Here is a 20901-nt window from a genome sequence, read left to right as displayed (position 1 = left end):
TATGAAGTAAGCCAATGAGAGAGTAGCATTTGGAAGTTCGAACTTATGCTCATCCAAAGTATCAAGATATATGCTGCAATATTTTTTATATATCTCACCTTGATAAACTAACAAAACTTAATATTAAATCATTAGAATACAGGAGACTTGAATTTGACCTCATTAATTTTTCTAAAACTTGTTAACGGTGATACTACAATTAATATACAATAAGTTTTTAAACATTATAGAACTAATTACATACTGAGAGAAAACAGCAAAAAAAATTCATGTAAACATCATTTTGATAATGAGGCTTGGCATAATTCATTTTTTATCGGTTAGTTGAAATGAGGAAAAAAAATTTAAATGAATTAGTTTCTTGTAAAAAATTTAAAGTATGTCGATTAAAGTTTGATTTGAATCAAATTTTGTTAGTAAAGTTAATAAGTAATTTTTATTAACCGTTGATTAAGTTTTTACATTTAGCTTGGTTTATAGTTTAATTTTATTAGCAGTACCTTTACTTTGTTTATGATGAGTCCTTTTCATTGTGTTTAATGATTACTTATCTGGCAAGTCTACTGTTAATGTCCTTGAGGCGTTAGATTTTTATTTTTGTTGTTAGTCAATGCATTTAAATATTTGATCGTGATCGTTTTACATCAAAGCGTAATTAAGTTTAAGTTTGTGTTTAAAAATTTTGCTTTTTATGCTACTTTATAAATTCTATGATAAATTATGTTTTTATCTTTCTCTAAATATATAATTTTTTTTTTTTTAATTCTTTATGTGTCTTTCAGTTTAAGTGGCCTAGACCCTTCATATGGACAATAAACTTGTAACAGTAAAGAAAAAAATATAAAAAGGTATAATTTGTTAATTAATAAGTTAAAATTTAAAATAAACTAGAACAATTCATTTTACACTTTTAGTATTTTTTTCATCTCAGTATCTAAAAAAATTTATTTTTTGTCCCTGGTATAAATCTTCTAGAATTTTTTTTTTTTTTTTTGGTTCTTAACATGAATTTTTACTGTTAAAGATTTTAAACCTTTTATGTTATGTCTTTGATATGTGTCTGTTAAAAAACTTCAGTTTTCATTTTTTTGTTGTTACAGATTTGGTACTAGCTGAAAAATGTTTAATCGGTCTGCATGCAAAATTGGTGTTTCGAGCAAAATTGGCGTTTCGTGCCAAAATTTCACTGTGCAAAAACTTCACCGTAAAAATGTGACGTCGTGCAAAAGTATCGTAGTGCAAAAATGCTGCCAATGTCGCTGTTCAAAAGTGTCCCCTCGTGCAAAAGTGACCCTTCAAGCAAAAGTGTCCTCGTGCAAAAGTGACCCGTTCCCATAACATAGTTGTTCACATAATATAGTTGTTGCAGAAAAAATCTACTTCAGGGATCGGCGGACATTTGGTGGTCGCAGGCAATTTTCGTGAGCCTCAATTGTAGTTCTAGTTCTGCTAAATTATTTAGTAAAACTTGTAATTTTCCGTAAATTTTATTTAAAACATTGTTTCTGCTCCTCACTTCAAACCTGAGAACTTTAGTGTAATTCATGATTTTGTTTGTGGGCTTAATTAGCATTATTGCCGGAGCAAGTTATACCTTTTATGAACCCATACCAACTAAAAAAACAGGCTCTTTGTGAATCAGGTTTTATTATTAACTGATGATCTTTTTTTTTTTCAAGTGAACCATTTATGTGAAAAAAATCTTAAAGTGTTAGAAGTAATACTATTCTCCTCATAATAACTTGAGGTCTTTAATTGTCATCTATAAAGATAAAATTTATAAATGGTATACTGTTTCAATAAATATTTAAATTTACAGAATATATATAAATATTAAAGATTAAATTATGAAAATCAAATAGTTTTTTACATAAAACAAGGTAATTTTGAATATATAAATATTTATTTTTCAGTATTTATTTAAATCTTTTTGAGAAACATAAGATAGGGCTTAATGTGTTAAGGCATTACAACTAAAACTTATTTCAAGAAATTTTATTTTATAATTATGGACTTAAGTTAGATCTTAGATGTACTCATTAAAACTTTCTCAGCTTAAGTTTTTCAGTTGTGTAATTTAAAATTCTTAATTTCTCAACGCTTTTATTCGAATACTAAATAGTTTTCTATTAACAATCTATCAATTGAAAGAACAAAAGAATAAAATATTTTTAGATCAAAAGAATAAAATATTATTTACAATTCACAAAGTATATACTAAGTTAAGAAAACAAAATAAACTACTTTCCTAGTTGTATTTTTTGTTTATATATTTTTTGTTACCTAGTTTTTAATGTTTAAACAATTTATAAAATATATGAGTTTTTTTGAATAAAAAAACTTTTTAAAGATTAGAATATTTGTATAAGTTGGTCAAGTTTGAAAACAAACTTAATTCAAGGCTAAGAATAAATTTTAAAATGTATTGAAGTTGTTAGAATTAGAACTTATTTTTTTAATTTGTATAAAACTATTTTATTCAAAAAAAAACATTTTGTACTTGAATTGATGACCGTACCATATAACAGTTTTATATATCTATTTAAGCATTTCTTTTTTCGTATTCAGTAAGCTTTTAAATAAAATTAAGAGTTAATGATTACCTACTCATAACAAAACGAGTTATTAAGTATAGTTTGAATGTTGAACACTGTAATTGTTAAGATCAAAAAATATCTAAATTGTTTCAAACTTGATTATCTATTTTTAAACTTAAACATATAGTGTTTAGCTTTTATAATAATAAACAAATAGATAAATGTTACAAAGAAGTGTAAGGTTTTCTTCATCAAGGCCTGAGTTTTTTAATAGGTTCACGCAAAAGTTTCCAACTAAAGCTTATGCACCACATGAAAAGAAATCTTTCAGAAAACAAGAAGGCAGAAGTAAAGCCAAAGGGGTTCATTCTTTCAAAGTTTTGTATGCTAATATAGGCCTGGAGTTTTTACATCTTAACTGGGCGTCAAAAATTCGAAAACACGCGCTAGTATTGACAAGCAAAAACAGTTCACACATATCTAAGCATGTTTGGCACAATTTTATGATTGATGGCAGCATACAACTAGAAAGGATAGCAGACAAAGATCTCAAAAAACTTAGTGACAACATTGTAGCAACTTCCTTAAATGACAAATCATATATAGATGATTTTCACCTTGCTACAGTCAATCGTGTACGTGATGATTTTGCTGAAAATAATGACATGGAGCGTCTGAAAATAGCTGACTACTTTGTAGTTGAACTCACAAACAGGTAACTATGTTTAGTAATTTTGTTTTTAATTATTAACTAAGTAAGGTGTTTTTCAAAAGTGTGACCGTAGTACATATAAAAAATATAATTTGAGATATTAGGCCAAAGAAAACATTGAATTTAGTTTACTTTAAAGTTTTTGAACAAAAAGTTATTGTAAAACCTATAAAATTGAATAGTTTTGTGTTTAAAAAGTCTCTGAAAATCCTTAAGTATTTGACTTATTATATATGTCTAACAATATCTATTAAACTGGTCTTTGCAATTTAAACTATGCTGTTTAGTACTTGAATTTAAACTTATGTGTAAACAAAAATAAATACTTTTTAAATAAAAGCTATTTTTAATGAAAAAACTCATTAAAAAAATTTTCACAAAATGTTGCCGACTCCTATTCAAAAGTTTTTTATGAACTTATATATTTTGTAAAGTTAAGGAAAAAGCTCATAAAATATATTGATAAAACCAATTTATATGTTTTTGATATCAGACCGCAGTGATTGTTACCAAAATACACAACTGCTGATGTATTACATTATCATGTAGCAAATTAAAAAAAAAATCTTAGTAAATCATATGAAATAAATATTCTCATCAATATATTGTTTTTAATTAAAGTACTTATTTATTGTTTTGAAAGTTGATGTTTATTTTTATTTTAACATTGTATATACTAAAATATGATTTATATTTATGCCAATAACTTAAAAAGTATCCCCAAAAATACTTTAAAAAAGTGACTTGTATTTTTTAAAGAATCAAACACAAAGTACATAGTAAGCTTAAATTGTAACTAGGGTTTAAAACAACCTTATGTCAAGGACTTTAAAAAACATATTTAAAAATGTGGGAGGAGTTGAGCAAACCTAAAAGAAGTTTCCTAAAAACAATTGGCCACTTTAAAGGGATCATTAGTTTTGTTTTACTAATTTTGTAGTAATTTACAATCAAAAATCATAACATGATATTTGAAAATATATTAGATAAAATTTATAACTTCAACTAAGTAAGTACATAGTTTGGAATTTTATACAAACTAAGGTTAAGTTCATTTTCTAGATTTAACAAATATACAGGGTTTCCAAAACACTTTAAGTTTGACAATTTTAACACAATATACCTGGAAAAACCGGATTTTGAGAAAAATTAAAAAAAAAAACAATATTTGTTCAAAAATCACTACAAAACATGGAATAACCTTAAATACTATAAAAACAGTTCCTTACTCCCTTATACCCTGAAAACAGGTAAAACACATAATGTAGAAGTCTGAATCAAGACACACAAAAAATACTAATAGATTTTGTTAAAAATTTTGAAGCTATTGAAACTAATTTAAATTGTGATAAAAAGATTCATTATTGCAGATTGAAGCATGGGACTGATTATATTCTGCCTAAAAATTCCATAGAAAATTCAATTAACATTAATATGTTTACAGGGTTGCCACACACTCAGATAAATCAGCCTAAGTTCAAATAATGTTAAAATTTAGACCAACCCAAGCTAGTTATAAACTTCTGAAAAACTAAGCCTAGTTTGAATGTTTTCAGGATAGTTTTAAATGATTATCACTATTTTTTTAGTGTTTGCTTAGTTATTTTATTTTTAACTTTCTTATAAACTCAGGCGATTTTGGCTAGTTTGATGTAAGTAAGGCTATTTTTGGTCACTTAGACTGGCCTTTGTTTGTCTCAAGCAATGACAAATATGTGTTAATCTGTGGTTTTTGAAAAATTAAAACAAAAAAGGGTCCACTTTTATATACTAGCAGTATATTTTATCAAATGATGCATGCGAAATTAGTAACTAAGCTTAAAACTAAGTACTATATTAAAGGGCATAGGGGGTCAAATTTTTTTTTTACTAAAATTACATTGGATCTTATATGAAAGCTTGAAGTACAAACTACAAGCCAGTTTTTATAGAATTTTAAGTCTTATTTAACTTTTGCAATATTGTAGTTTTTTATAAAAATTTTCTGGATACAAACAAATGGACCTCAAATTTTCCGGAATCAATTTTCTTAAAAGTTTAAAAATTCACAAAAAATCTATCTTCTCCTTAATTTTTGAGCTAGAGACTTTAAACTTTCAGGAAACATTCGTTTTACAGTTTAGGAGACTGGAATTTTTGAAATAGTAAAAATTAAAAATTTTAGATCAAAAAAACAAAAAGAAAACAGGTGGTATTTTTTTTAATAAGAATTTTATTTTTCAAAATTAGAAAAATTCCTGCATACAATCTTTTCGAAATTAAAAAATACACTTTCTTTGATTGATTAAAAAATAAAGGATGAGATAGATTATTAGTGAACTAGTCTTTTTTACGGTTTTAGTTTGCGCTTTTCATTAGGAACCTATTTAGGTCACCGACTTTAATTGCTCATATCTCAAAAGTTACTTTGAATTTTTTCAAGCGGTTAAAAATGTCTGATAGCTTAGATAAAACTCTATAAAAAAAGATCAATTTGTAAAAATCAAGGTGGACCTCCCCTATGCCCTTAATGGACTATTTATGAATAGTTTAGTTTTCAAAAAGTTATATGCCTATAAAAAGGTATTTCAATAAATTTTAAACACATACTACCTGATAATTAAGTTTTAATGTTTTTTCCTCAGGCAAAACATAATGAAATTAAATATTCATTAGATAAAGTACTATTTAATGTTTTTAAATTGATTCTATATTGTACTAATAACAAATTGCTCTAGTTATGGCGTTTTGTTAGTATTTTTTGCATTAAAATCTCCTAGTAACATTGTATTTCCTCAAAGTGAAGCATCATAGTCAACTTCACGTTTCAAGCAGATTTGTGACAAATTTGACTTGTGTTTTAAAACAAACTCAATTTATATCACTTCATAAAGTTCATGCATTATACAGGTTCGCCAAAAAACCTGGAATTCTGAAAAAAAACCTGGAATTTAAAAGTTTTGGGTAAAAAACCTAGAATTTGATAAATTAAATAAAATAAAAAATCCTGAAATTTAGGAAAAAATCACTAGTAAATCTAGAATTTTAAACAATTTGTACATGCTAAGTAGTAAAATTTTGATTTGATACAAAAAATATATCATAAAAATAGTTTTTTTTTTTGTTAAAAAGCGCACTTGAAGTAGCTTTAAAGTATCTTTTCAATGTTGTTATACTAATTAACATAGTTTTTTTTTTACCTTGAACTCAATTTTAACTGAAAATAGACCTGAAAACATGTACTATAAAAACTTAGAGGAAATTTCTCAAAAACAGTTGACCACCTTGATTATAGCTCTAAGGTTAAAAAAACCCATGGGGCCAAACTGGTAGTTGTTTTAAAACTGTTCTTTTTTGTGTTATAAAATTTGGTACAGGATACCTCAGGACAATTTAAACGTTTTGGAAACATCAGGATGACTCTTGATAAGTCATGCTAGTTTGTTTTTTTTTTTCAAAATAAATATTTGAAGAACTTGATTTTTATTGAAATTGAAAATGTAAATAGTTTTTAAAAATTTAAAAAATCAGAATGACTTAAGAAAGTTTAAGGTCACCCAGTAATGATTTTTTTGACTTCAAGAGGGGTAACCCTAAATATAGTTGTTTACTTTTGTGTACTCTGTTTATATATAATATAAACTTATTAAGTATTAAATCTTTATACAGGGTTGTTCTACACTGAGGCTAGTTTTGATATTTTTATGATAAAGACTAATTTTTAAGACTTGTTTTCTTAAAAATATTGTTTTACTTAAGTTCTTTCGTTGTCATTAGTTAGGTGTTTAAGCTTGATTAAAAGTTATTTTTTCAAACTTTGGCTTTTGTTAATTTTCAATTTCAATTTATTTAATTTTAAGCTAGCTTGGTGTAACTCAAGCTAGTTGTTGCTTACCCAAGCTGGCTTTTTTAGCCTCTAAAAAGTATTAACTCTGGTACTAATTGAAATAAAACAGCATATCATTTTATTATTTGACAAAGTATGAATTTATTATAAATTATTGTTTTATATCTACTTTTATGATACATTTAGTTTTAAGATTTTTATTGGACATATTTTTGAGGGTGGAATTAATTTTGTCTTTTCACCTTATAAAACACTAATGAAGGCTTTATAAACAGAAGTAAGGGTATCTTTATACTGCAAGTTATTAAAAGCTTCTATCAGAGGCTTAAAGCCAATTTAAGCTCTTATAAAACTTGAATATTTAAACAAACAAATGAGTAATGTTTTTTCAATACAATTTTTTTAATTAAGTGGAAAATATATTAAATAAATGTTGTGACTTTGCTCGTGCAAAAAATGCTTGTTTACTTACATCAAAATACTTCAGCTTCAAAGAACCAAGTGAATGGGACGAAATCATCCAGGAATATGGAAGTGAGGGTGGTTCTTCAGTTTACAGTTTGAACATGAAGCTGCAAGGTGTCATGGACTTTTTAGTTGCCAACAACGTTAAATTCACTCGTGAAAACTCAGAGTAAGTTGATTTCTCACCAACTATTTTTCATGTATTTTTTACTGTAAAACGCCTATAAGTATTCTTCTTATCTACTAATTAAAAAAAAAGTTGATAACTATAAATTTGTAATTTATGTTTAGTTAAAATTGATATTTCAATATTTTTATATCAACAAAAAGACAATTTAAGCAGGCAGAAATGAAAAATTTAAACTATAATTTGATATAGCTCAATATTCTTACCAGCATAAGAAACTGTCTATGAAAATTTATTACTATAATTAAAAAAAAACAACAGAACTTTTATTTTAAGCTCACTATCATTGCTTGAAGTACTGTAAAATTCATAACTAGTAAGCAAGTAAAACGGTAACTGAATAAAAAAGAATACACATTGATACACCAGAAAAGAAATCTAAGAAACTTTATTATTGCAACATTGTTCCAGCATAAGGAACGGCGACGATTGGCACAAGCAGGACCTGGTCCAGTCCTACCTGCAGTACCTGCTGACCAGCGACACCTGCCACCTCTTCTTCCAACCGGCCCTCATGAAGTACGTGTACCACTGCTGCGACAGGCAGGACTGGTCGGAGGTCGAACGGGTTTACAGGTTAAAACACGATACTTTATGAGTAGTGTTTAATTGATAATGTGCAGTGTTGTTCAAAAAGCATTTAGCTTTGTTCTGCTATAGTTGTATTCAATTAGTACGCGTTAAGAAAGCTGTAAAAAAGTTTATAATATAATTGCTAAGTTTATAGGCATTCCTATATGTAAACAAAAGTTTTTGAAACCTGCTGTTTATTGTTTTTTGCTAATTATAAGTTTAATTTGTTTTAGCCTCAACCGTTTGAGATTATTGTTTTATTTTACAGATTTGTAAATAATTTTCTTTATCTGTTTTTTAAGGTATTGACTGTAAATTTTACTAATCGAGTATTATTTTTTCTACTTTTATTCTGTAGTATGATTTAATAGTTTTGTTTTATACTTAATTTAATGTTTTCTAGGCTTCATCAAAAACAAGTGCAATAATTTTTAGTTTTTGTATATAAGATCTTTTAAAATTATATATTTTAAATGACTTTTTGCTCAAATTACTGATCAAAAATAATTTAATTTATCAAGCAATATACAAGGTTGTTATCAAAATATTTCACAATTTTTAGTATCACTAGTTTATAATATGATTTTTTTACAAACTTAAAACGTAAAATATAAAACTTTCATAAATTTGAGTACTTTTTAAAAGTTTAGTTAATTATGCTTGAAAATTACAGAGAATTACATGAAAATTTCAATTTTAAATACCTTAAATTAAAAGTTTATAAAATAAATAAGATGAGTAATAATGGTTTTATTTTAAGAGTTGATAACTGACTATAATTGTATAAATTTAACATGTATTAAACTTAAGTAATGTAAAACATCCAACATAATAGTTTATCAATCTTATTTACTTGATAATATGCAAAATTATCTTTAAAATCCTTAAGTTTATTTTGTTATTATTCTATCAGTTAGTATACGATGAGAAATTGATTGGCATTTCAACGTTTTGATAATAAACTAAATCGCTGTTATAATAACAAATCAATATTTCTTGTGTGTTTAAAACTAAATAAAGCAGGAAAGTTTATCTTTTTTTAATGATTTATTGGTGTAACTAAATAATGTACTTTCAATTAAATTGTATTTAGTTGGTACTCTCAGGTAAATTATTTTGTGATGTTACAAAATGTTTTATTATATAAAATAAAAATTTAAAAGTGTTCGTAAAAACGTGCGAAATTTTTTAGTTGTTTAAACTTAATTGATTTTCCGATTAACTTATAGTAAAAAAAATACCACATACTTTATTGTATAAAAGCTTTAAAATCAAAGTCCTCCCATTTATTTTAAACTTTTTTGAAAACGTTTATTATGTTTTCACATTACTACGTTTTTTTATTTTGCAAAAGTTTATCTAGCAAACTAAGTTTTGCTCAAAAAGTTCGTAAATGTTTAAATTGAATTTTCTGAAAAAATATATGTACAAGTCATGGAAAGTGCATTGAGAAAGTATTTAAAATATAGAGCAAAAACTGGATTGGAAACAGGGTTGCCACTTTACCTGGAAAAACATGGAATTTGACAATTTAGGAAAAAATAACCTGGAAAAACCTGGAATTTGAGAAATTTTGAAAAATAACTGGAAAAACCTGGAATTTTTCATAATTTTAACATTTTCAGTAGTAAAATTTCGATTTGAAATAAAAAATCTATCATATAATTAAGATTTTTTGTCATCATCAAAAAATTTTTTTATTTAAAAATACATTTAAAATAACTTTACAGTTGTTACTATTTAACACAGTTTCTTATATCGAAATTAACTTAAAACTAAAAATATACCCAAAGTTGTGTACTTTTAAAAAACTGGAAGAAATTTGGAGAACATGGAAAAATTTTTGAAAAAAACTAGTGGCAGCCCTGTAGAAAATTAAAACCCAAAAATAATTTTTATACTAACATTAAAGCTAAATAAACAATTAATTGATTAATTAGGACTTATAAGCAGGGTTGCCACTTTACCAGGAATTTGACAATTTAGGCAAAAGAAACCTGGAATTTTGAACAGTTTTAACATGCTAAGTGAAAATTTCGATTTGACACAAAAAATCTATCATATTGACAAAAAAATTTCTCATCATCAAACATTTTATATTAAAAAAACACATTTAAAGTAGCTTACTAGTATCTTTTCAGTGCTTTTATATTATTTAACACAGATTCCTACCTTAAACTTAACTTTCAACTAAAAATAGACCCAAAAATGTCTACTTTTAAAAACCTAAATGAAATTTGAAAAACCTGGAAAAGTTTTTGAAAAAAACAAGTGGCAACCCTGTTATAAGACTTTAAAACTGATAAAATTAAACAATCATCCCCAAACGCTGCCACAATCATGACAAATTTCAATTGAACGCAGGATCGTCAACGACAAAGTCGACCTGATCTCCCCCATCCTGGCTGCCGCGTTCGCCAAGGGGCTGAAGCACTCGTCCAACGACGTTCTCAACGACATGCTGGGCCTGGTGGCGACGGTGAAGCTGTTCGACGACGCCACCACCAAGCACCGGCACCTGACCCACCAGAAGCTGGCCGTGCAGAACGACGTGGTGCAGTACGCGCTCAGGTGAGTGTTTGCTTTGTGTGTTATAAATTTGTAATTGCTATGAGATTTGTGTTTTGTTTACCGTGAGCTGTCTATGAAAATCTAATTTAATAAATGAACTTTTAAAGGTTAATAAAAGTTTAAAACAAGCATAAAATGCCACAGAAAGGACCATTTGGAAGTTGCGCTCAGCTACATCAACAGCCTCGTTCAGCGGGGCTCCACTACGAAAACAATCAGCTTCGAAACTTTCAATCAAATACTGGAGAAGTTCAGGTTTGTTGTGAGTATTTTCGTTGAGTTCAAAAGTATTTTGTAACCTGACGATTTTTGGTTTTTATTTTCCATACCACATACTTGGTGTTTTTAGTGTATTAAATAGTTTTTCTAATAGTTACAACAAAATTTGTTGATCCATTGATTTTGTTTGCACCTGTTTTTGCAGCTGCTTAGAATTTTTAAAACACTACAAAAATCATTTCCTAGCGTAACATTTAACCAAAATTTGTTTACCCTGAAATGAAATATTATTATCAAACGAACCACCGAATCGCATGGATAACAGCACCGTGTGTCAGATCAAATTTTTTTTTTTTTTTGTTATGCAATCTGGGGATTTAGTTCTTGATTTAAAATACTTTAATATTGTTAATAGATTTTATAAACAACTTCAAAAATCTTTTTTTTTTTCACCAACAAACAGCTTTTCGTTTATTTACGTTTTGTATTGTCCAATATGAGGATGTAATATTTATCATATACTTAATTACCCAAAAAAACGCTAAAATTTCCACCAACAAACAGCTAATATTCACTTGCAAACATTTAAAAGTATTGTTTACATATTAATTTAAACTTATTCAATCATTAGAACATAAAGAAGTGCATTTGTTATAAACAAGTTGAAAACCCTAGTTCATTCTCCAACAAACAGCTTTTCGTTTATTTATGTTTTGTATTGTGCAATCTTATGATGTAAATGTTATTGTACAAGATATTACATACACCTGACGTTCACACCACTTTTTTGCAGCTTCTCGTGGGATGCGAAGCTGTGGAAGCGGAACAGGCAGGTGGTGGAGGTGCTGCTGAACATCTTGTCGCAGCGGCAGTACTTCCTGGCCAACGAAACGTACGCCGAAGCTACCATAAAGTGGTTCAAGTCGATCGAGAACGAGAGCTGGGCGGTGAAAAAAATCAACATCCAAGACATCAAGTTTGTTGGTTTTTCTGTTTGGTTTAAAACATTTTAGTTGAGTTTTTTTATCGACTCTCAAAACACCTTGTGTAGTTTCGTTTAACGCGCTTATATGGTGGGTAGGTGTCAAATATGCACGGAGGGTAACTTTGCACGAAGACACTTTTTCGCGGCGTCAATTTTGCACGAGGGGTCACTTTTGCACGGTTTGAAAGTTTTTTTATTAGTTTTAAAATTTTATACATTTAGTTATTACTACCACTGTTACCCCTAGCCCTTACTCTCGGTCAATAACTTTTTTGTTATTAATTTAGTTTAATTTATGTTTTTCATTTCTTGTTTTTTTTACGAATAATTTTTATTTATTGTTTTGTTTTTACTGTCACTGTTGCCCCTTTTTCTTGGTCGGTATCTTATTTTTCTTTTTTTATGTTATAAATATTTTATCTTTTTGATCTTTTATTCTTTACATTTATTTGTGTGAAAGTGTCTTTGTGCAAAATATTGTATAATATTGCACAAGGCCATAATTTGAAACTTACACTAGATATTCTGGAGTAGATGATGGAGAGCAAAAAAAAAGGACTTATGCGGTTTTAATGGTAGTTTTTTGAGTAATCTAGGTGGAGGGGGCCATAGCTTTTTTAATTTCTTTAAAGGGGCCTTTTGAAAAAAAAGTTTCGGAAATTGTGGTCTAAATCAAAGCATTTTAGACTTAAGTTGCAAAGTTTTGTATAAATAAAAACACTTGAAAACATTTAATATCAAAAATAGTATGCCAATATAACAAGTTAATCAACATAAACCTAAATAAACTTCATCTTTAATTTAAAGTAACCCATTTAAACGTTTTTAGTTTCTTTAAAAAAAACTGCTCATGTAATGATAGTAATAATACAACATATATGTCATTATTGTCTGTTATTGTCATTATTTATTGATATCAGATTCAGAAAGAGAAGCATTTTATAAGATCAGCTACTTGAACAATATGTTTAAACAACTTGTACTTTAAGTTTTTCCACACATGCTATTTACTATTACTAGACTTGTATTAAGGTAACACCTATTTGAAACTCATGACAAAAATTATTCAACTAAGTCAGCCCAATGATTCTTTTTTTATCTTTATAAGTGTTCGTTTTTATAATATGTTTAGTAAAATTTATTTACGACTGTGTGTAAAAAAAGCAGCGTGTGTTAAAAAAAGCTGCAAAGGACAAACAAAGTAGTAAACTCAAATACAAAACACAAAAAACACTAAGTTTACAAGTTTTGATAAACCTTAATTGTAATTCTATATTCCCATATTGACTCCTTACAAAAAACAATTTTTTTTTACATTCATTTTTCAAACAGGAAATGCGAGTGGCAAATATAGATGAATTTTGACTGTGCAAAAAAATGTTTCGATTTAAAAAAAAACGTTTTGAATGATTATTTATCTAATGAAACCTTTGAAAAAAAAACAATCTAACTGTGTACAGTACCAATGTTTTGACTGACTATTTTTACGTAAAAAAACTTTTTATTTTTCTGGAAATGCGAGTTTTTTTTATTTTATGAAAGTTTAAAAACCACAAAACAAAACTGTGCCCTGGACCGATTTTTTAAAAGGTGTTTTATGTAAAAAAAAGTGTACTTTTTCTAACTGGAGATGAGTATTAAAATTAAATATTTTGCCATATTGTTTTTATTCAAAAGTAAATATATATATATTTGTAAAGGATTTGTAATTGTTCAGGAAATGCGAGTGCCCCGTGACGGGAGTGTCGCTGATCCCGTCGGAGCTGGGTGATGAGGAGCACTACCTGCTGAAGAGCTTTGTGCTGATCACCATCATGAAGAAGCTCTACACCAAAGTGCACATGGAGACGCTCGCGCAGAAGGGAAAGCACCTCGTTAGTTTGATTGTGTTTGGTTGTTTTGATTATTTTAGTTACTCAAATTGTACTTGTTAAGTTATTTAAATTTGATTATGTTAGAAGTTTTTTAAACTGAATTGGCTGTTTGTCTTGTATTTTCTTTCGTTTTTGTAGGTGTAAAAGTTATATTCTATAAACAATTTTCATAATGTTTAAATTTTAAAGTGTTTTTTTTAAGTTGTTTATGATTTAAAGTAAGGTTTTTATTGTACCTAATTTGAAGACTTAAAGTTTTCGTATCATAGGTTTTCAAAACATAAACATTTCTGAACTATTACGTATAATTGTTTTTAGGTTTGTAAAAAAATTATTTAAGTCCTATTACCAAGCTAAATTTAATTAATCTAGTTTTATGAAAATTATCATAAAATAATTGGTTTTTAATAGAATAAAAAGTAATCTTTTGAAAAAAAAACAGATGTTAGTCTTAAGTTAGCTACGAGTTTACACTACTTAAAAATCTTATTTCAAAGGTTGTACTACTTTTAGTTTTAAAAGTCTCAATTTAGAGCAATTGAAATAACTTTTTTAGTAATTTAAGAATTTCAAATTATTAATTTTGAAAGATTCACAAAGGAGTTTTTGTCCTTATAATAGTTTTAAACTGTCTATGCAATCTATTAGCTATGACTTGTTTTATTTTAGCAGTACTTTCTCTTTAAACACACCTTACCGACAGTTTAAATTCTAACGAACGCGAGAGTAGTTCAACTCAGTTTCTGTTTGTTAGGTTTTAGGTTGTAATCACAGATTGTTAAAGGCATAGGGGGGGGGGGGGTAAACACCCTTTTTTGGTTTTTTATCTTATTTTATATAGTTTTTGCTTAGCTACAAAATGCTTTTTACAGATTAAACAAATTCAAAATAATTTTTGAGATATAGCCGGTCAAAGTCGGAGGCAACAACAGGTTCTTTATGGGAGGCGCAAACTAAAACAGCAAAAATAGACTATTTCACTAAAAATCTATCTTCTCCTACGTTTTTTGAGATAACTATCTCAAATTTTCAGGAAATGTTCCTTGATATGTTTATAAAATTCTGTCGGAAGGAATTTTTTTTAAATTAAAAAAAAAAAAATTTATAAAAAAAAACAAACAAAAAAAAACAGTTTTTTTTTAGTTTTTTTGTCATAAAATTTTTATTTTTTAATTTTTTTAAAATTCTGTTCCGACAGAATTTTCTTAATATATCAAGGAACATATCCTGAAAATTTGAGGTGGTTATCTCAAAAAACGTAGGAGGAGATAGATTTTTAGTTATTTGCCGTTTTAGTTTGCGCCTCCCATAAGGTTCCTATTGTTGCCTCCGACTTTGACCGGCTATATCTCAAAAATTATTTTGAATTTTTAAAATCTGTAAAAAGCATCTTGTAGCTTAGTAAAAACTATATAAAATATGATAAAAAACCAAAAAAGGGTGTTTACCCCCCCTATGCCCTTAAATTTAAAAGCAAACTGTAGTTTTTTTTTACAATTCCACAAACAGCCTGTTTCTCACAATCCAAAAGGAACAGTTCTAACAGTCTCACAAAAAACTACCCCGGACCCGGCCGGGGCTTAAATTGAAAAGCATCCGGCCGGATCCCAATTATTGGATCAGGCAGATCTCTCGTACAAAAAGGCAATATTTTTAAACGCAAATACTCACGCAGCCTCACGAGGAGAGCATCCACCAGTTTTTCGAGTTCATCCTGAAGAACGGGCCGTTCAACGTGGTCGTGGACGGGCTCAACGTGGTGCTGCACAACGTCAGGCAGGGACTGATGGGCAAGGAGAGGTACGACCCCGGCTTTCACAGGGTCAGTTTCAAGTTAATGTTGTATGCAATTCAGTGGCTATCAGTGGTGTTTTGTACAGGGTTGCCACTTTACCTGGAAACCTTGAAAAACCTGGAATTTGAGAAATTTTGAAGAAAACTTGGAATTTTGAAAAAAAATCACTAAAAAAACGTGGAATTTTAACAATTTTCACATGTTTCGTAGTAAAATTTCGATTTGACTCAAGATATCTATTAAATGAATAAAAACAATTTGTCACCATCAAAAACATTTTTTGTTAAAAAAGATATTTAAAGTAGCTTTACAGTATCTTTTCAATGATTTTATACTTTTTAACACAGTGTCTTACCTTAAACTTAACTTTATGCTAAAGAAAGACTCAATAATGTGTACTTTAAAAAACCTGGAAGAAATTTGGAAAACATGGAAAAAAATTTGAAAAAAACAAGTGGCAATCCTGTTTGTACACCCTCGTGCGCAGTAGTGTGCGCAGAAATTATTTTACTTCGCTCTGAAATTTTAGTAAGGTAAAAATAATGTTTTATAAATGACGTTTGTTTTGTCTTCTTGTAACAGAAAAAGCAAGCTGTAACAAAAATTAACAGCTATTAACACATTATTGTTATTTACACGCTCAAAACATTAAAGATACGATCCAGGGTTTCACAGGGTAAGTTGATGTTAAGTTGCCAGTGTTAATTTTTGTTACTGTCAAGTTTATGTTTACATCTCTGCATTAGTTGTTTAAACGTGAATTTAGTGAGGTAGAAAAGTGTTTTATTAATGACGTTTGTTTTGCATTTTTAGTATAAAAGGAATTATTACGTGACTAATAACACACTCAAAAAAAATTATGTCATTTGTTAACAGTTCTTAAAACGTTATTCTTAATTAACACACTTAAAACATTAATAAATAGTGTTTTTTATAACAAATCAAATTTTTATAGTCTATTTTATAGTCTTATTGCCCATAAATTATTTTCAAGTAATTTGCTGTTTACAGATTTTGAAAAGGTTGAGAACCACTGCCACAAATGCCAATAATATTATTTTTACTTTAGGTTAATTGGGTGTAAAATTTAGACCACATAGTTATAATTCAATAATCACTTTTAATTCCGAAAGTTTTTTAATTAAAAAATACTAAGCAAATGTATTGTCTTGTTTAATAAGCTGTCCATTAAAAATTAACTTGAAAGACGAAGTAGGCTAAGGCTTTGTTTTTCTCAATTCAAACTAGTTTTTAAATCAGAGGGTACGAAGTCTGAGAGTACAACATATTTTTATAGAAAGATGAATTTAAAGAGGCAAAGAATACTAGTTTATTAATTTTTTATCTTATCCTATATTTTTTAAGCAATAGTTTTTAAACCTTGTTATTTTAAATCTAAGTTGATAATAAACGAACCTATTGTACATTTAAACAAATGTGTTGCAATGCAGTTTATTAGGATGCAACTTTAAGGGATTTTTTTTACCTGAAATTTTATATTTTATAAAAATGTGAGGTAAACTGTTTAAAAGAAAAAAAAAGATATTTAGTATTTTTAAAAGTTGGCCCCTCTATGGCCTTAACCTTAAATTGAAGCCCAGCTTTGTGTTAATTTGTGAAAAAAAAATCCAACAAGTAAAACTTAATTTTTTACAAAACATTAATACACTATTATGTTTTAATTTGATATTTGTTTTTTAGTTTAGAGAAAAGAAAGAAAAAAGTGACGAGGTTTTTGTGTTTAGTTTATTTCATCGCTCTATATTGTTTTTTTAGCCTTTTGTTTCTGAAGGGCAGTTTTTCCGCGAAACGTCGTGACACAAACGAAGCTTGACAAGAAACTTCAGTAAAACACATTTTTTTTGCAGCTGGCCCGAGTGCTGGAGATCTTGCAGCGGGGGAGCACGAAGAAGATCAGCATCCTGGTCACGCTGAAGAAGCACATGTTCTCGGTGGTGGACCACTACAAGCACCTGTTCAAGAACCACAACGTCCAGTTCTACTACGTCCCCAACGAGTCAGTTTGTTTTGCTCGCTGTTTTTGTGTTCCTCATGAATAAAAGCGTACATCGTTACAAAAAAAAAACAGTTAAAATAACAACTTTTACATGTTTCATACATTTTGAACAATTAAAATACGGTATTGGTTACATTGTATACCCTATTTTAAATCTAGTTTTAATTCCATGTTGCAAGTGAAAATTTTGTTAGGTTACCAAAGAAAAGTTAAACTGTGTAAATTGATTTTTATTTTACATCTACAATTATCTAAATCAAAAAAAAACTTTCCTGCCTTTTTTGTAAAACTGACACTTTTTTTAAAGTAATCAAAACTAGTATATTTGTTTTAGGTTTACTACAATGCAATATTAAATTTTACAAATAAAGTTCACCATCTTGAAACCGTGTGATACCATAATAGATTCCTGTATATAAATTTATAAAATTTTTAAATAATTTTCCCATCCGGTTATTTCCCCATACATAACATGCACGCGACTGCTTAATTTTTTGCATTCAACTATATTACACCCTATAACAACAATACAACATATTCATTATCTTCTTTAATTACATATTGGTTTTTGCCAACTAAATTAACTTTCTCACGTCCGGTTATTTCCCCACACACAGCATGCACGACGACTCGCTGATCTTCTACGCGGCCATCTGCAGCGGGCCGAACTGCTACTTCGTGTCGCGCGACTTCTTCCGCGACTACAAGGCGCTCATCACGGAGAACCTGGGCCACGACGCGGCCAAGCTGTTCTACAAGTACCAGCAGTCGAGGCAGATCACGGTGCTGGACAAGGGGAGGCGGAAGGACGACGTCTACCTCGGGGTTTGTTTCGTTTGTTGTACGAGTTTATGTAGGTTGGTCTTGTTTGTTAAAAATTTTATTTTTTCAATGGCGAAAACTTGAGCTGAACATAAAAAAGTTTTTTTTTGTAACAAAATTTTGTCAATGGCAAAATTTTTGGACTGAGGATGTAAAATTTTGCTCTAGTTGAACATGTGTTACGTTAAACTGGCTAGAAAGTCAGTTTATTTTTATGACTTGTATACAAAATATAAGTTAAGTCTTTCTTTTTTTATAAGATATTTTTTTACGTAATTTTAAATGCAGTAGAAAATTAACTTTTGGACAGTCAGTACATAGTTATCCCACATTTGGTATCTCAAAAACCTAGCAAAAAAAATCGTTGCCCGTTAGAAAAACAACATCGTGAAAAGCAGGAAGCTTTTTTCAGAGAAAGTCTAAGTTGTTAATAAACAAGTTTAATAAAAAAAAAGACAAATGTATGTTATGAAATTTATGTTCATGTTGAATATGATGTATAAATTTAAAACAATTCTAAATATTAATTTTTAAGAAGTTTTCACTGTATTGCTGTAGCACAATAACAAAAATAATCCCCCGAGTTGATAAACAACGAAAAGCAGGTTCTCTTTTACTGTTTTAATTGTTTTTAATACCATTCCCTGAACAGAGAAACAACATCGTTGAATCAAGGATTTTTTATAAGAAACTTTCAATTAATGTTTTCAATCGAAATTAAAGTTATTACAGGTTTTAAGCAATAGAAAGAAATACTCCATTTTTGCTTGAGCATTAAAAAATTCCCCTTAACAGAGAAAAAACATAGTCGAGTCTCGTAGTCAGTACAACAAGGTATTTAATAAAAATAAAATTTCCCCTGAACAGAGAACCAACATAGTCGAGTCTCGTATTCAGTACAACAAGGTAATTAAAATAAAAATCCCCCTTAACAGAGAAACAACATAGTCGAGTCTCGAATCCAGTACAAAAAGGTATTTAATTAAAATAAAAATTCCCCTTAACAGTGAAACAACATAGTCGAGTCTCGTATCCAATATAACAAGGTATTTAATAAAAATCCCCCTAACAGAGAAACAACATGTCGAGTCCCGCATCCAGTACAACGAGGTATATAATTAAAAAATCCCCCTTAACAGAGAAACAACATAGTCGAGTCTCGTATTCAGTACAACAAGGTATTTAATTAGAATAAAAATTCCCCTGAACAGAGAAACAACATAGTCGAGTCCCGCATCCAGTACAACGACGGCGTGTGGCACATCCCGCGTCCCGACGGCAAGTACGTGAAGGACCCGAACAAGTTCGACGCGACCAAGTTCAACTTCGACAGCAGGATATGGCTGGTGGTGTACGACCAGAGCAAGCACCGGGTGAGCAAGCAGGCCAACATGAAGAAGTGGTACGGGTGAATGTGTATGCAACGGTGAGTGTTTGGACTATTTCATAAAAATAAATGGTTATATACATCCATATAACAATAATTAATAAAACAGTCAGTACGTGCAACAGTCAGTAAATAACTTTTGTTGTTGTTGTACATCTATGTAAAAACTATAAATAGTTGTTTTAAATTATAATAATAATGATATTTTTCGAAATCTAATAAAAATACCTCAACTTCTAGAGGAGTAATTATGTTTATTAAATTCTTTCAAGATTGACTGAAACTGAGTGTTCATTGAACAGTCTTGAAAGAATTTAATGATAATAATTAATTTAATAATTCATGCCTCAAAACAAACAAAATTTATTTTTAGGTTGAGTTTGAATGTTTAGATGTGCTTTAAGTCTGCCAAGCTCTCGAGAGGAACTGTTTTTATAGTGAATTTTATCTGATTGAATTTAGTCTATTGGCTTTTTAGGAAATGTTTTGTTATTGAATACTTTAGCATGGAGATTTATCAGTGTGTGACTTTGCTAAACATACTTTCTTGTATTTAAATAAATCATTTTTTATTACATTTTTAAAGTTATTTATAATTTTTAGAAGTTTTTATTTTACAACTTGATCCTTGAAGTTTTGCAAGTTATTAAGTTTTTTATAATTTTTTTATTTAAAAAAGTACTATCGAAAATAGGTAAATAGTATAAAAAGTTTCAAAGCTGAAACCAGCTCTTGATAAGTAGTGTTTATAGTTTTTTGTCTATAATTTGTTCAATTTATAATTACTCTAATTAATTAGCTGTAAAAATCTTTTATAATGTCAAAAAATATTTTCTGAGAGTTGTAATGAATTACTTACTTGTTTTTGTTTTTTTTATCAAATTAAGGCTTTTATCTGCATATTAGCTACGATTAAGTTTAAATAATTAGC

The 20901-nt window shown here is 28.5% G+C and overlaps 1 protein-coding gene across 1 annotated transcript; it reads left to right on the top strand.

Annotated features, from left to right (window-relative positions):
- Positions 1-2731: 2731 nt before the first annotated feature.
- On the top strand, positions 2732-20545 carry LOC145829561 (mitochondrial ribonuclease P catalytic subunit-like). The gene is made up of 12 exons (XM_082937398.1): positions 2732-3252; positions 7563-7709; positions 8139-8303; positions 10665-10871; positions 11016-11126; positions 11884-12066; positions 13793-13949; positions 15625-15771; positions 17613-17761; positions 18379-18586; positions 19795-20009; positions 20344-20545. The coding sequence occupies exons 1-11, from the start codon at positions 2759-2761 to the stop codon at positions 19993-19995; spliced, it is 2169 nt and encodes a 722-aa protein (XP_082793524.1). The 5' UTR covers positions 2732-2758; the 3' UTR covers positions 19996-20009; positions 20344-20545.
- Positions 20546-20901: the final 356 nt, after the last annotated feature.

This window comes from Thalia democratica, chromosome 2 (genome assembly GCF_965202585.1).
Source record: "Thalia democratica chromosome 2, ktThaDemo2.hap1.1, whole genome shotgun sequence".
Taxonomy (NCBI): domain Eukaryota; kingdom Metazoa; phylum Chordata; class Thaliacea; order Salpida; family Salpidae; genus Thalia; species Thalia democratica.
Note: the sequence above shows the minus strand (reverse complement) of the source record. Positions and strands in the feature narration are given on the sequence as shown.

What these genes read in the sequence shown, in the direction of transcription:
- LOC145829561 (XM_082937398.1), top strand. Translation starts at nt 2,759, where the DNA reads ATGTTACAAAGAAGTGTAAGGTTTTCTTCATCAAGGCCTGAGTTTTTT. An exon ending in CAAATACTGGAGAAGTTCAG is followed by an intron (nt 11,127 to 11,883) that starts GTTTGTTGTGAG and finishes ACTTTTTTGCAG; the next exon opens with CTTCTCGTGGGATGCGAAGC. An exon ending in AGGACGACGTCTACCTCGGG is followed by an intron (nt 18,587 to 19,794) that starts GTTTGTTTCGTT and finishes TCCCCTGAACAG; the next exon opens with AGAAACAACATAGTCGAGTC.